Raw genomic sequence first — 16,485 nt, 5'->3', positions numbered from 1 at the left:
GATAACAAAAACTGCAAATAAGCATTGCAATTACTCGCAATAACTCTTCCACATCACTATGGAAGAATTTGACCCACTCTTCTTCTGCAAAGACGAGTGGGTCAAGTGTTTTAATTCAGGCACATTAGACGGTTTTCCAGTACGAAAGGCCCGCTTGGGCTAATACCATCTCAATCTGATTTAAGCCTGGACTTTGACTAGGCCACTTTATTTTCACTCCATTTCATTTTGCTTTTTGAGCAACTTAGAAGTGAACTTGCTGGTGTGTGTCTGAACTAATGGCTGTTCCTTCAAGATTTCCTTGTAGAGAGCAGAATTTACGGTTTCATCAAGTACAGCAAGTCGTTTAAGTCGTGAAGAAGCAAAGCAACCCCAGACCGACACACTACCACCACCATCTTTGACTGTTGGTATGATGTTCTTATGTAAATGTACTGTGTTAGTTGGATGCAGTTAGTTGACTAAACAAAAATGGGGTTAGTTTCCTTGGATGTTTTACCTTCAGGGTTGGATACTCTGAGCTTAATTAACAATTTCCATTTTATGTGTAGCATGATTGATGACATCACTACTATGCTGTCTACAACCTAGAATGACGAATTTGCAGTTTTCTAAATGATTTTGTTGTAAGCCCTACTGAACAGCTTATGATGTATTGTAATAATTTAACTTAATGTTGGCTGTTTGCAAGAAATAAAAATGAATTCATATTATGAGTTAAAAAAATTATAAAAACTTAATCCATCACTTAACCCAGCTGCCTTGGCAAACTCTAGGCTAATCTCCTACCTTCCTGTCATCTCAGAAATTCTTGAAACTAACTATAAAACTGAAAAACATGCTTACCGAGGCTGGATTATTGGAATTCGTTATTATAAGGCTGGAAAAGTTGTGTATTTCTTCATATTTCTCCAATAGTTGCATTGTTCCATAGTTTTACTGTTAAATCTGAAATTAAATTTGAAATCATTCTCCTCATATACAAGGTCTTGAATAATTAGATTGTATCTCATCTTAACGACGTCATAGTACCATATCACCCCATGAGAGCACTTCACTCTCGGACTGCAGGCTTACTTGTGGTTCCTAGAGTATTTAAAAGTAGAATGGGAGGCAGAGCCTTCAGCTTCGAGGACCCTCAGATAACCTCTATACTTGTAAGATTAGGCTTAAAACTTTCCTTTTTGTTAAAGCATATAGTTAGGGATACTGGGTGTGTTGCCATGATGCACTGAGTGTTTCTTCTTCTTTTGACACGCACTATTCGTTTTTAAGCCACTTTGTATTTAATCATTAGTTATTATTAATCTCTGGATCTCTTCCACACTGTATCTTTTGTCCTGTCTTCTTCCCCTTCCAACCGGCCATGGCAGTTGGCTGCTCTTCCCTGAGCAGGGTTCTGGCAGTAGTTTCTTACTCTTAAAAGGGAGATTTTTCTTCCCACTTTCACTAAGTGCTTGTTCATAGGGGGTTGTGTTACTGTTGGTGTTTTCTCTTTACTTTTGTAGGATCTTTACCTGGCAATACTAAGTACCTTTAGTACATAGCACTGTTTTTAGTGCTATGTAAATAAAATAAAACTGAATCTCTGTCTGATTTCCACACATAGCAGGCAGCATTAGACAGTGCAGCTTTATGGAAATATAGCATTTTTGAAGAGTTAAAAAAACCTCCTGCGTTTGTAGAGTGCATTGACTGGTCAGTAAAACTAGAAAGATGCTATGTAAAAAAGTATCACAATCCTTCCTGATTCCTTTTGTTTTTGCATATTTGTCACAGTCACATATTTCACATCATCAAACAAATTTGAATATTAGACAAAGATAACCTGAGTAAATAAAAATTTTCATTTATTAAACAAAAAAGTTATCCAAACCTGTGCTATACAAAAAAGTAATTGCCCCCTAAACCTAGTAAGTGGTTGTGGCAGCATTCAGAAGTGAACTAGCCTGAGTTTTAAGGCTTGAACTACTGGCCAGACATTCTCCTTCATGGATTTCTGGTAGAGAGCAGAATTTGCGGTTTCATCAACTGCAGCAAGCAGCAAAGCAACCAAAGGCCATAATACTACCATCACCATACCAACAGGCTTGTGCTGATATGAGGTTCTTTTTATGAAAGGCTGTTAGTTTTATGCCAAATAGTTTTCCAAAGGTCTTGGGGATCATCAAGGTTTTTGTCAAATGTGAGATGAGTCTTTGTGCTCTTTTTGGTCAGCAGTGGATTTCCCCTTGAAACTCTTCCATGCCATTTTTGTCAAGTCTCTTTCTTACTTACATTTCTTATCACGAAACCTGACCTTAACTGAGGTTATCTGTGATTAATCTTTTAATTTTTTTTTCTTTTTTCGGAAAGCTAAGTTCAATTTCACTAACCACACTCAGGGCTGATTCTTCCAGACCTGCTGAATCAATAAGTCACTTAAATAGAACCTTTCTGAAAAAGTGTAGTAGGCTAAAAGAGCTCAAATACCAACACATCATGGCACAATCTAAACAAACAGATGGGAAACGAAGTCCTTGACATCTAATAGTCTAGAAAGAGTTGCAAAGCCATTTCTAAAGATTGAACATGGAAAAAAACCACAAAAAACATCCTGCTGATCTCCAAGACCTTTGGGTAAATATTCTGTGGACTGATGGGACAAATGCTGAACTTCAGGGAAAGTTTGATTCCTATTACATCTGCCATAAAACTAACACGGCATTTCATAAAAACAACATCATACCGTGGTCAGACATGGTGTAGGCTTGTGCACTGAAGCTCAACTGTGTTTGGGTTTTGCAGCAGGAGAATAATCCAAAACACATCAACAAGCCCACCTGTGAACAGCTCAAAAAAGATAAAAAAAATGAAGGTTTTGAAGTTGTCTAGTCAAAGTCCAGAATCAAACCTGATTACGATGCTTTGGGAGTTTAAACAGGACGTTCATACTGAAAAACCTTCGCACTCATTGCTTCAAAAGGTGCCACAACCAGTTATTAGATTTAGGACACAATTTGTCTTTCACACAAACCCAGATAGATTAGGATAACTCTGTTTGTTTAATAAATGAAATCCTTGTTTAAAAAATGCATTGTGTATTTACTCAAGTTATCTTTGATAATCTGGAAGATGCAAATGTGAAAAATATGGAAAACACTAAGAATCAGGAAGCAGCAATTAAAATACAATTTTTTAACTTTGTTGTTAAAAAGGGGTTTTTTCCAGAAATGACACCACTGATATGTAAACTACTCTTGTCCACAGATACTGGGAAAACACTTGAACACAGATACACACTTGCAGATGCACACACAAGTACATGTAGGCAGACAAATCTCAAAAAGTTACTGTAGAGAAACTGAAGTCTGTTAACCAGTAACTTCAATGCATTCCAGCTACAAACTCCATGTTAATTCCAGCCCCTGATCAGCAGGTTTGCTGCAGTCTGCAGGATTTGTTTCAGCCTTCGCATATGTGCCTGCTTTTGATCAAGCACGAATTTATATTGCGACACTGTTTGATTGAAGATGTCAGTCACCAAACAGAGTTAGGGCACATATAACCAGGACTGTCAAATCAACAAAGGCTGTCTAGACTAAAGCTTCCTTTCAAAGTGGGAAAGCTTTCCTTTAACAGCTGAAGTGTAACAACTGTGGTGTAGTTTTACCTGAGACAGCGAGAGGGACGAAAACATCATTTTGACGAGATGGAGCTGAATCACAGCAGGCTGTGCGTTAACATAAACATTTAAATCCTCATAGCGTACTTATTTGTTTTTGGAGATATCTGTATGTTCTTCCATGTCGGGATTCAGTTAAGCAGCGATCCCTCTGGGCGGGAGAAAACGCTGCATTTCCTGGGCTGTTAAAATGGGCTTTTCCAAAGAATCCACATATGAGAGCGAACGACTGCTGTGTCAACTCCAGAAACGATCACACGCCAGAAAAGTTTCGGCCCCGGAAAAATGTCCCGCGGGGGGGAAAAAAGAAAGTTGTTCGGAAAATATGGCCAGAGGTTTAACGGAACATGGGAGTTGTGTCATTTAGAGAGGGAAGGAGATGAGGGGGCGAAGAATAAAAGACAGAGCGCTGAAATGACGTTGTGAATTCAGCCCATCCCAAACTATGAGCTTAAAGCTGCAGCTGCGCTCTCACTGCCCAGCTGCCCTATAACGCGCACAGCACTTTATCTCAATAACAGCTGCACCTCCGTCCTGCAGTCTTAAAAATCATGGATTCAAGGTGTTCAAAGTCCTGACCGACTGCATTCTAGTGAAATGGGAAGCATTAAAAACCTGACCAAGGTTTATATTATAATTGGATATCTCATCCACAAATCGGCACAATGGTTCCGCGATATACAGGCAAATGGTCAATTAGAGACACCAACACCGATAAGTGTCCTATTAATGTGTTAGTAATCCAACCACGTGCACCCAGAACCTTCTGCAACGTACCCCATCACCTTAATAGGTGTTCAGCAATATCATCAACAGGCACAGCATGTGTTTCACAGTATTTTCCTGCTTCTCAAACCATGTGAGTCATCCTGTCCTGTGGACACTTGGAAATATTTCATCACAGTAAAAGTGATTACTCAGAATAAGTTTGTTTGGCTTCACTCGACCCTCTAAGGTGACTGTTGACCAAACTTTCCAAACTGTGGCAGCAAGACTGAGTACTCTCAGGGTAGATAAACCTATTTCTGTTCCATTCGGCTTTAAATGTTGCACTGGTCTGCACATAGCACCTTTTAACCTTAGTGGTTAAACAAAGCACATTACAATGTTATTGTCCATTTTTCCACAATGAGACACAATAATGGTGGCAGAGCTGGCATGCAAGAGAATGGCATGTGATAGCATTGTTGTGCCTACAATTAAACTGTATCCCATATTTCCTGCAATTACTAAGTACTTTATATTGAATTGTATTGATAGTCATAATTATAAGTCAGGGTATTTACAAATGTTTTATATACACATTCAACCAACAATAAGTTCCACTTATAGCCTATAATCATACATTTGTACTTTCATGATATATTTGTATAACACGCATGTACTTCCTTTTCTACTCAGAATACTTACTTTTGATATTTAAATATAGTTAGCTCATAAGGACTGGTTTTATTCGTGTGGTACACAGTTTACAGTAGTCGTTTTCAACACTGGATTTACAAGATGTGAATACCTTCACATAAAGTCCCAAGACACAAGAGTCGTGTACTGTGTGAGCAGGGGCATGCCATCTCAGTCGGTTGAATAGGCTAAAGCTTTTCCTCAGGCAGACATTCCTCTGGGTCATGTACCGCATTTAGAGGGACTGATGAGGGGCAGCATCTGACTCTTTTCTACTCTTGAGCGGATTCTCGGATGTTTGCTCACTTTGCAAGTTGAACATGACTCTTTGAGTGTTTCCAACTGATGTGGTTCAGGAGGACTGCCTCCACTAACTGTATTTTTTCTCCCTCTTTCAGGCAGCTCTCTGACTGGGCTGTAAGCCGGGGCAGGAGGCCCTCTGTCGGCCTGTCATTCTAACTCAGCCCGCTGGCTCTAACTGCGGCCATTTTCTGCTGACTAACACAAATGCCCAGAAACATCCACACATCCACAGCCGAGAGGAGGAGGCGGAGGAGGAGGCTTGAGCTGAACTTCAACTTGGCCTTCCACCGTCCCGCGTGACGAGTGGAGCGGTGGCGGAGGGCCTGCTGCTGCACGCGCTTCAACAAAGCCCCTAGCTCAACAACTTTCACCCCCTACTCCACACCTGATACGCACACAGCAGGGCATATTTTCCGCTTAATCGGTCGAAGTCAGGGCCCGGAACCCATAGCCTGTGGGAAGAAGCTTGTGTAACGCTAATACGCCACGTTCAAAACTTCATTCAAAATTACAACAGTTAAAATAGTTTTTGTTTTATCGCTGGCCTAACTAACATTCCGTGTGTAACATGAAATCATTTCGTGTCTAAATACATTTTTGGCAAATTCGGTGCGCATAAAATACTCAGAAAGAGCTTTACGGCAACGAAATTTCCACTTTCATAATCGTAATTGCTGCTGGCTTCCGCCTTGCACTCAGCGTTTGATGGAAAACGTCAGCTGGATAAAAGGGCAACCCGACAGGCAAAGTTAAGATTTTATTGAAGGGTGGGCTTTAACGTGTATCATATGTGTGCCGAATTTAAGGATGGGCCCTGACAGTTCAACCTTGTTCCCACTTATGTTTTGACTGCGTGTATATTTGTTGTCATGCGCAGGACAATTTATTTTGCCATATTTTGAATGTGATTTAGCGGGCAGAATCTCTCCAGGAAAACGCCAGGGATCGGACCGTGTTCAAATGCTGAAACAAACTAAAAGAAAAAATGAGAAATACAGACGCAGGCTTGCTGACATTAGGACGGAACTATCGCACCGCTTTCTGCTCCACTTTCAGCTGCGTAGCCTGCGTTACTCAGTCAACTCCTCGCATTGCGTCTTTTTCGGAAAACACGAAACAGCACACCAGTGGGAAGGGTTGGAAGGGACACACTGCTACATTGTTGTACCGGAACAGGTTTTGTCCTACCATGTCGAAGCTGAGCCGCCACCGGGGAAAGTTAAAGCTGATATCAGTGCCTGCCCATCTCGCGCTGTCGTTCGTTACCATTCCATATTCATGTCTACCATTGTGCGCGTGCCAGCTGGAGTATAACCGCGGTGCTCGAGACCAGAAACGTCCCGCGTCAAGCTTCGGGCTCCACGGCAATAACCCCCCCACCACACGCGCGCGCGCGCACGCACACATACACATACACACACACCGCCTGGAAGGCTGCGGCAGAACAGACCAGTGTTACATTAACCTTCCACCTGTCTTCTGTTCAGCGTTCTCCTCGCTTCTGTTTTCCTCATATTAGCTCTTCTTCCTGATACTGTGAAACGTTTTATTCCTTCCTTTAGTTTTTTTTTTCACTTTTTCCTTTCTCACTTTGTTTGACTGCTTTGTGTTCATGTCTCTTCACCCTTTTTCTAAGATCGTAGATGAGCAGATTCAGTCCTTAGAGAGAATTAAGGGTGAGCCTTCATCTACAGTAGTCAGAAATCCTTTGCTTTATAAAGTCTAAATATTCACTTTCTGCCAAGGTTTGAGCTTCATTTGTCTTAGTTTTTTCCTTGGGATACACTCCATAAAGTGAAATGCAGTGTTTTGAGACCAGAGCTGTGATTTTATTATTAAATTAAAAGCTGAACAATTAATGAATCCATCTGCTGTTCCTGCTGTTCGACAGTTCCAATTAAACTACATAAACAGTGGTAACAATGTAAGCTTGTGAAGATTTAACTGTGATCAGACAAGGCTCTCGTGTCTGTGGCATGGTATCTTATGTTTTGACCTCTATGGATTCAGTCAATCTATTGCCGGTACTAAAAAACGCAAAAAAAAAAACAAAAAAAAATCGGAATCTTTTGGTACAACGTGCCATATTTTATTCCTGTTAATGTTTGGCTTTGTTTAGCATTCACTAAAAATAATAAATTAGTAATAATGCACATAGTAACGTGTTACTTTGTGGAATCTGTATGTAGACTGAGGAGATATACATATAGAAAGCATCAAAGTACTGATAGATCTGCTGCTGGTCACCAGATGTCAGATTTCCCATCTGGGTCCCGACAGTGTGCCTTTCTGGATGAGCAACAATACGGACCAGTCATTAATAATCAATCTATAACTTCACATTAAGCAGTCTGTGTGAACTGAATAACCACTAACAGCAAAACCAAAGCATTTCCCAAAGTGGGATGAATAAAGTATTCCTTTTATCTTTATTATTAATTCAAAGCATCTTTCATGTATTTTTTTTTTAAAGAATGCATAATGATTTCAGCTCATTCATTCAGTCATGAATGCAATTTATCATAGAAAGCACTAATGCTAAACTTCCACTAACATGCATATTTCTCAAGTTTACAACACATTTGTTGCACACATGAATTAATGTTTCTTTTACATTCTTTAATAATTATCCAAATATGTATTATGTGATGGATACATGAATTTACATAAATAAACTTAGAGGCATGTAACTGCCTTTAAAGAGACATTTTGCTGGTTTGCAGAACAGTTGTGGATCCTAGCCCTCTTAGGCTCTTCCTGTGTCCGCATGGGTTTTCTCCAGTTTCCTCTGGTTTCCTCCCACAGTCCAAAGGAATGCATGTTAGGTTAATTTGTTACCAATTAGTCTGGCTTCTTGTGTAAGGTGCTCTAAATGGTCAGGAAAATTAGAAATGTGTCATGCACATCATGCCACATCATGTGGTTTGCCTGTTTCGTCATCATTCGGGTTCTTCTTCCAGGTTCCCTGTTACAACGTAACCCTTAAAACTTGGATCTCTAAAGGTTTTATCTTTATGAAGCTACCTCTAAGCACAAAACGTGGGCTGGGAGGTGACCTTGGAAGCCTGCAATGAAAAGTTGGTTTGTGGTTTGCAGTTTTTTATTTGAGTAAGTGGTATCATAAATAAATTGCCCAACACAAATTGGCTGGGTGACTGGCTCTCTGATAATATTTTTGCTCCTTACAAATGAGAGAAAACTGTTTAGGCTGACCTTTTACAACACAACTAATATATTTTATCTAGGTGACTGACAATGCGACTCGTCAGGGAAGCAAACTGTGTTATCAGTAAAGAAAAGAAAGAAAGGAGATGGAGAGGAAGTGAAGTGAGGCAAATAAGTTGTTAAAACAAAATGCAACTAACAAGTTTAGGTATGAACAGAAGTTAAATACAGGGACCCAGGGTCAGATGCGAAACGTATCCATCATCATCATAACCCAGCACAAATGAACACCATGAAACCCATCACTCAGAGAGAGTGAAACAGCATTAGTTCCATCTCCAAACCATATGACACAAGGTGAGCTCAGATAGTGGCAACTAAAGATAATCCCAAGCAATCATTTGAATCAACAGCAGGGCAAATTTTTGAAGAAGCCAGTGTGTTGGATTTGAATCCTCTGGCTGACTGAGGCCTTTCTGTGTGGAGTTTGTATGTTCTCCCCATGCCTATGTGTGTTCTCTGGTTTTCTCCCACACTTCATGCATACATGGGTTAGAGTAAGGCTGAGGAATGAAGGTTAAAATGTCGTAACATTTTAAACCGTGCAGACTTGTAGATATATATATATTTATTACATGGGGTATATGACCAGTAATTACTGGCTACTCTAATGGCCAGACTGTTGTGTACATTACAAGAAGGAAACAGACAGCTTATGTATAGGACTCAGAGTTCTATGCAGCTGTCTATAATGGATACATGCATTTTGATCCTCTTTGAGTCTACTGAGTCTCATCTATGGTAACACATGGTGAGACATCACTTTGTAAACTGTAAAACTGCAACACTATGAAATATTATGCCGATCTATAGCATCTTATACTCCTATACTCATAATACCCTGTACTGCTGAAATGTATTCATACATTCATACATTTTAGTACCTCCAATGGAGCTCTAACACTTCTGCGGTCTTAAAGAAGGCCCAACAGCGTCTCCACTTTCTGAGAATCCTCAGAAAAATGGACCTGAAGAAGGAGCTGCTGACCGTCTTCTACCGCTGCTCCATTGAAAGTGTGCTGACATATTGCATCGGTGTGTGGTTCTCCAGCTGCACCACAGCACACAGAAAGGCACTCCAGAGGGTCATCAACATGGCCCAAAAAATCATTGGACATCCTCTTCCCTCCCTGAAGGACCTGTACAGCACTCGCTGTCTCAAGAGGGCACGCAGCATCCTACGGGACTGCACACACCCAGGACACCGGGTGTTTAAGCTGCTGCCGTCTGGCAGGAGGTTCAGGCTGCTGAGGTCCCGAACAAATAGACTCAAGGACAGCTTTTACAACAGGGCAATAGCCCTGATCAATGTAAATAGCTGACCTGACTGGATACCTCCCTGGACTTTTTAGGGGGAGGTAACAATGTTTAAAACGATAACAATAATATTTATATTTATAACAAGGTGCAATAATAATTAATGTGCAATAATAACAGTGTGCAATACACATACACTTATTCTTCTTTTTTATACTAAGTTAATATACTGTGTTGTGTTGTTTGTTACGTTGTGATGTGTCATATCGTGTCGTGTTGTGTTATATGTAGTGCCGACGTAGGACAGTTTTTCCAATTTCATTGTACTACTGTACTATGTATGACTGTGCAATGACAATAAAGAGTTATCTTATCTTATCTTATCTTATCTTATCTTACATCACAATAACACATATTTTTGTGAAGTGTTGTCTTTGCACATCTTATGCATATTTCATGGTTCTTATTTTCGTCATCACTTTACAAACTGTTGAACTACATAATTTAAAGCATATTTAAAATATTCTTTGCAGATTTTATATTCTTTTCTCTTGTAGCTTTACTATAATCTTTTTCTAATATGTTCTTTGACAATGTTTGCTCTCACTTTCCTATTTTTCATGTTTTTTGCTTTATTATTCAGAATCAGAAACAGAATATTTTATTAATCTCCAAGGAAATTATGATTGATATGCGCCAACAGTCGAAGACAAATTCCTTTTAGAATTGTCTTCAGTTGTCAGTAGAGACTCTGTAAGCTTCAAACAGCATCCACGTTAGGATCTGCTTTGTGTTTAAATAACTGATCTTCCCTATTGGACCAAACAGGTATCATTATACATGAGTGTGTCCTAGAAAAAAAAAAAAGAGTAGTTGCTGACTCAGCTTACTGCAATCTGCATAGTGCCCCCTGCTGGAGGCATACATGTTCACTCACACAGATGCATAAACTCTCTGCCTGAAGGTCTTTTTACATGCGCAACTTAAAAGTTGGTCATAGTGCTGAAATATGAATAGTAGTAACACAAAGCAGAGAGGAAAGGTAATCTTTGCATAATCCCTAGCAGTTTATAATTTCATGGAGTCAGCAGACAAAATGAGATGTTTTGGCCGCAGGCTGGATCTGCATGACTGCAGAGTGAGCAGGCACAGAATTGCAAATGGGTATGATTGGACTTAATTGTCTGCCCAGTATCACACTTGATGCCCAGTATCTTTTCTTGCTGTACGTCTTTTATGCCCCCCTATCTTTTGTGTGTGTTTGTGTTGCTGCTAGAGGGCAGTATTTACCTTTTCACTGTAAATCAAAGCAGCTGTGCTTTTTAGTGGGCACACTCTCCATCTAACCTTCTGGAGCTGTGTTTAGGAAGGCTATCTAATGCCTCTCTTAGCATCCAGGGGACAGATGTTGGGGAATTCATTATCTGCTTTAAGACCGCTCAGCTGGACTTTCAGCGCCCAGAACCTCAGTTTTAGTCCAGCATGTTGGACAGCTACTATCAGCACTTTTTTTCCTGCAAATGTCAGGTAAGCTATAAACATGTAGAAATCCTGGATGACTCCCTCAAAGTACAAACCGCAACAATGAGAAGACAAGTGTTGTTAGAGATCAACTTTTAAGCAAACAAGCTTGGTTGATAGTGGTGGTTTAGGGTTAAAGGTCATTGTCACCACCTATAAGATCATACCAGGACCCTACAGAAGTTGCACTGCCTGTCCAACTCCTCCAGGTTGGCAGTATGTACCACTGACAGAAGGTTTGCTGTGTCTTTCAGCACAGTCTCAAGAGCATGGAGGATATTCTGGGACATAGGCATACATGTGACAGATATGAAAGGGGTGTAGAGCATGTGTGGAGAATGTTATGTTGCCTGTAACATCGTTGAGTATGAGTGATTTGGTGATGAGTCAGTCATGGTCTAGGGAGGAAATATCCAATGGATGGACGAAAAGACCTCCACAGGATAGGCCAGTGGTTTTCAAACTCCATTGCGGTTTATTTCACACCTCAAACATTTAGCAAACAATTAAGCAAATACAAGTAATCTTCAATAAATTACAGGTAGTAATAAAATACACTACTAACTCTTTTACACTATGTCCACACCTGCACGGGTATTTTTGAAAACGCAGCTGTTTCTATGCGTTTGGACATTTCGTCCACACGTAAACGGTGTTTCGAATCACCGAAAACTGAGATTTTTTTAAAACTCCTTTTTGCGTTTACGTGTGGACGAGAAATACAGAGTTCGTCAAAGGCATGTGCCCTTTTTCACGTCACGCAGTGCGCCATGTTATTGTTTACATGAGATGAATTGCAGAATGGCAGATAGAGACAAAATACTGTTAATATGACTGTCTTCAGGTTTTACACCTTACATATACACACGCAGTTACTGTCCCTCTATTTAGAAAGGCAGAGGCGTCACGGTGTGATTATTTTGCGTGTAGTTGTTTTTTTCCTGTGTAATAATTTTCAACATTGCTATCAATGCATTTTTCAAAAAAATGCCTCTCTGTGCAAAATAGGTTCAAAAACATGAAAAACTGTGGGATACTGTTTGTCTGTGATTTAGACAGGGGGAACAAATCGTGGCAGGATGAGCCTGATGTTATTTGTATCCAGCTGTAACTTTACTGTATAACGAGCTAACATCTCCAAAATGTCAGGAGTAGTTAGTCATTACAACAAGTGTTTGTGAACTAAAAATCAAGAATGTGCGATACTGTTTGCCCATGATTTGGAGAGCCCAGCGCTGCTCCCGACGCAGGGAAAACCAGTTCTGCAGGGGAGACCTACCGTGGCACTTGTGCAGGTGAAGCCAAAGGGCAGACATGCTTCACCATATTTTCTAGTCTTTGGCTTAGAATGAAGTTGGTTTGGAAACATATTCAGCGATGCTTCATCTCCTGCTTTGCGTTTGTGTGGGCGCCCCGTCAAAAACCTGTCCATTATGCTAGCAGTTTCCAAGCGTTCTTTTTTTCCCCTCCCTTTTCATGGCTACTAGCCTTGTTTTGACTTGTGGCTAATACTCCTCTTCACTGCTGTCATCTAGTAAAGGACAATCCAACTGCTCTTCAGGCAGGTTAAGTTTTGAAGCCCTGGTACTATTGGGTGTTCTTAGCTTGTCAATGGAGCACTTTACTGTCAGACTTGTATTGGATCCGAGCATTTGTGATGGCAACATCAATGAAATGACTGATGACACCTATCATTCATTTCTTTGTTCAGCATTCGGTCACACGGAAACCTGGACATGAGCCTTCTGCTACAAATATCTTCTGGAGCTTTCCCAGACACAGTCAAAGCCATCAGTACTGTTATAGTGTAATGGTAAATGGGCTGGTTCTTGTATAGCACTTTTCTACTCTATCTGAGCACTCAAAGCACTTTTACACACATACACCAGCATAAGTGTATGTAGCATTTCTATGTAGCATTCACACGCATTCAAACTCTGAAGGATGCATCGGAGAGCAACTTGGTTGCCCAAGGATATTGGCTGACAGTCCAGTCTGTCTTATGGCCTCATGGTCTTATGTTTTACGATCATAAGCTAGTTTGCTTGCCGTGAGCAAGCCGTCAAACTATTTGGTGAATGATGGTTCAGGCCTCCTCCAGACAATCATTAGAGATGCTCCCCGACCCTCTTTTCGTAGCTGCTTATCTCCTCTTAGCTAGCATGGCTTTGGTTCTTCAATGTAGTTCCAATTGCTAGAAGACCTTTTGCGAACAAAGTATCTGCGATATTAATTGTTGTGCAGTATCAAGCAAAGAATATGCAAGTTCCTGTCTGAACATATTTAACCAATTGCAAGACAACTCCTAATCTTTTTTTCCTGAATGCATTTTCCCCTTGGTACACAAGGAGAACAAAGACTTTTAGGCCAGTAGGGTTTGGCTTACGAGTGGCGAGGTACACAGGTCACTAGTTTTTAGCAGGGATAACACATAGACAACCATTCACACTCACATTCACACCTATGGCCAGTTTAGAATCATCAGTTCACTGTTCTGTTAATCTGTACATCAGTGAGCATTATACATAAACACACATGCACTCATGCTAGTTAACAGAGATGCAGCGCATAAGATGAGCAAATAAACCAGCAATATGAGGTTTGTTTGTTTTTTAATTAACAATATAGTTTTAAAGGATAGCAAAATTCTAACTAAACCTTACACACACTAATTCCCTATGTTTTAGCAATACCAATCTGACAAAGTAATATAAAAGATATATATAACCAGAGATCCATTTTTTATGTGTATAATTTACATTGTAATTTTGCTTTAATGTAGGTGAAAAATCAGAATTGCTCACCCAAGCTTTAAGATGCCATTTGAGTGATCTGTGCGTTCCTAATGCTCTTTTAAAGAATGAAAAGAAATTAGTTCTGGCAAGCAAAAAGACTTCCTGCAGAAATGGGAGCAGCTCAGAGGATTAAGAGGGGATGTTCTAAGTGCTAAGCACCAATGGCTTCCATTCAATTTGATCACTGTGAGAGAATTTAACTACACAAGTACAAGACATTTGTTAGACTTTTATGAGTCTCCAAAATCACTGATTTCAATTCAAACTTTCAATGCTTAGAATTTTTATTTAACAAAACAGTAACAACCCCCCCCCCCCCCCCCCCCACACACACACACACACACACACACCCAGCATTTTAAGTCAACAAAGATACATCCCATGTTATTATTTTCAGTATTGCAAAGCTTCTGTGTAAGTTCAATAAGAAAGATCTATAATCCCTCATCTGCCTGCTTTCCTCTGTTAGGTTGCTTTTCAGTTTTTCAGCCACTTTCTGTTCAACCACTTTGCCATGCTGTCAATCCTAGTACTGCCATTGTTACTCTAGTCCAATCAATTGCCTTCTTTGAGCCTATCAGCCTTCACTTTGCATGGCATAATTCTTTGCTCTCTGTCATTTTCCCTTTCAGACTCATTCATACAACCCACCTCCTCCCCATCTCCACCTCACAGTCACCTCAGTCATAGCTCCATCCAAGCCTCAGTTTTCATCTTCACCTTCTTCTTCTAGTTGCTCAGCAGTCCTGAGCAAGCACTTTAGCAACAGTGGGAAGGAAAAACTCACTTTTAAGCTGAATGCTCTGCCTTCCATACTACTGCATACAACTACTACAGATGGGTTTTTAAGTAATGGTTTAATCACTGCCATCTTATAGGCATGTGGTACTTAGCCCAGTAATAGGAATAAACTGATCATATTTAAAATTATAGTATTAATTAATGGCAGGACTTCTCTGAGCAGTCTTGTAGGAATGGGGTCTAAAAGACACGTTAATGAATTGGAGGAAGTAATTACTGAAGTTAACACTGAAAAATCAATCAGAGAGAAACAGTCTAAAAAAATTAACAATATTACTGAAAGTAGCTGTACATAATAAGATTATAAGTAATTTTTTCTCTAATGTTTATTTTGCATTTTTGAAAAAATTTATGAAATCATGACAATTTAAGGTTAAAGGGATGCTTGGCTCAACAGAGCTCTAACTCTTTGTCAGCCTGGCTGCAGTGCTAACAGAAACCTAGGGTTGTTCTTAATTTCCCTTAAAAAAAAAATAGAGCAATAAACTATTTTTCCAGGCAAAATAAAGATCTTCTTAATTAGTGAGATTTCATTTCCTCCCCACCTTACAGATTATCTGCTTTAACGTGTATGTTTCAGAATTGAATGCTTCTATTAAATTGGTTTTTGGTGAAGACCGAGTCTCTAAATATGCAAGGCCTTTCCTGAAAAAGATATTTTCTGTTTGAAGCACATGTTGTGTATTCCTTTCAGCACTGAATGATGCAGCACTCAGTGGTGAATCGTGTTCAGAGCATGACAGCGCTCTGACCTGCACAGTGAGCTGTGTTCACACAGTGATTTCTGGAAGTATTTCTGAGACCATGCACTGATTTCCATTACATAATCATACCTGGCCTTATAGCAGTGCTGCCGAGGGCCTTAACATTATATAAACATTTATAATAAATAAATTATAATACATTACATTACATTATAATAAAATTTAATATAACATTAAATTTTTTTATAGAGCACTCAACTTTTTTTTTAATTGGGTTTGTAATTTTTATAAACAGAATTTTATAGAATCAGCAGTTCTATTAAGTTAGGATCAAAGATACTAGGTGAATTTTCTTAGACAGTGTAAAGTGGAACCTATTATACTGACATGACAAGGTGTAAAAAAAAAAACCTCTTTCAGACATTAGGAAAAAGGTTTTGGATGCTTATTAATCTCCAATGGACTGAAAAATTATTGAAATAAAACTTACAATTATCTACAAGTTGTGAACATTTAAAACAACGTCTGTTCTTTCAAGAACTGATTGGCTCAGCAAATTCAGCCCAGGAGCAGACCGTTGTAGGCAAAAAGAAATTTGAAATTTCTCAACCTTGAGATTTCTCAGTTTTTCAAAAGCAACTGCAACAGATTCTGTTAGCAGTAAACTTTTAATCTATTCACATTTTACCTGAAAGAAGCAAACTTTTTAAATTTCGTTAATAAGCAAAATCCAGATTAACATGACATAGCTGAAAAACTACTGCCGTAATGTGAATGATAGAAACAGAAAACAACCGACTCTCTTATTTATGAT

At 39.5% G+C, this 16,485-nt stretch overlaps 1 protein-coding gene across 2 annotated transcripts in view; it reads right to left on the bottom strand.

The window, feature by feature from the left end:
• Positions 1-6,869, bottom strand: part of nfic (nuclear factor I/C) — a 36,944-nt gene extending 30,075 nt beyond the window's left edge. The window contains exon 1 of one of the 2 annotated variants that reach the window (XM_086268322.1): positions 6,557-6,869. In XM_086268322.1, the coding sequence (XP_086124448.1) occupies positions 6,557-6,781 (225 nt within the window). In that variant the 5' untranslated portion in view covers positions 6,782-6,869. Of the gene's footprint in view, positions 1-3,652; positions 4,050-6,556 lie in introns of those variants that run through there. The other variant, XM_086268323.1, reaches the window with a different exon arrangement.
• Between the last annotated feature and the right edge of the window lie 9,616 nt (positions 6,870-16,485).

Source organism: Aulonocara sp. 'chitande type north' Nkhata Bay, linkage group LG17 (genome assembly GCF_057382095.1).
Source record: "Aulonocara sp. 'chitande type north' Nkhata Bay isolate Kocher_YH1m ecotype deep benthic linkage group LG17, A_spYH_male_GT1.1, whole genome shotgun sequence".
Classification (NCBI taxonomy): Eukaryota; Metazoa; Chordata; class Actinopteri; order Cichliformes; family Cichlidae; genus Aulonocara; species Aulonocara sp. 'chitande type north' Nkhata Bay.
Note: the sequence above shows the minus strand (reverse complement) of the source record. Positions and strands in the feature narration are given on the sequence as shown.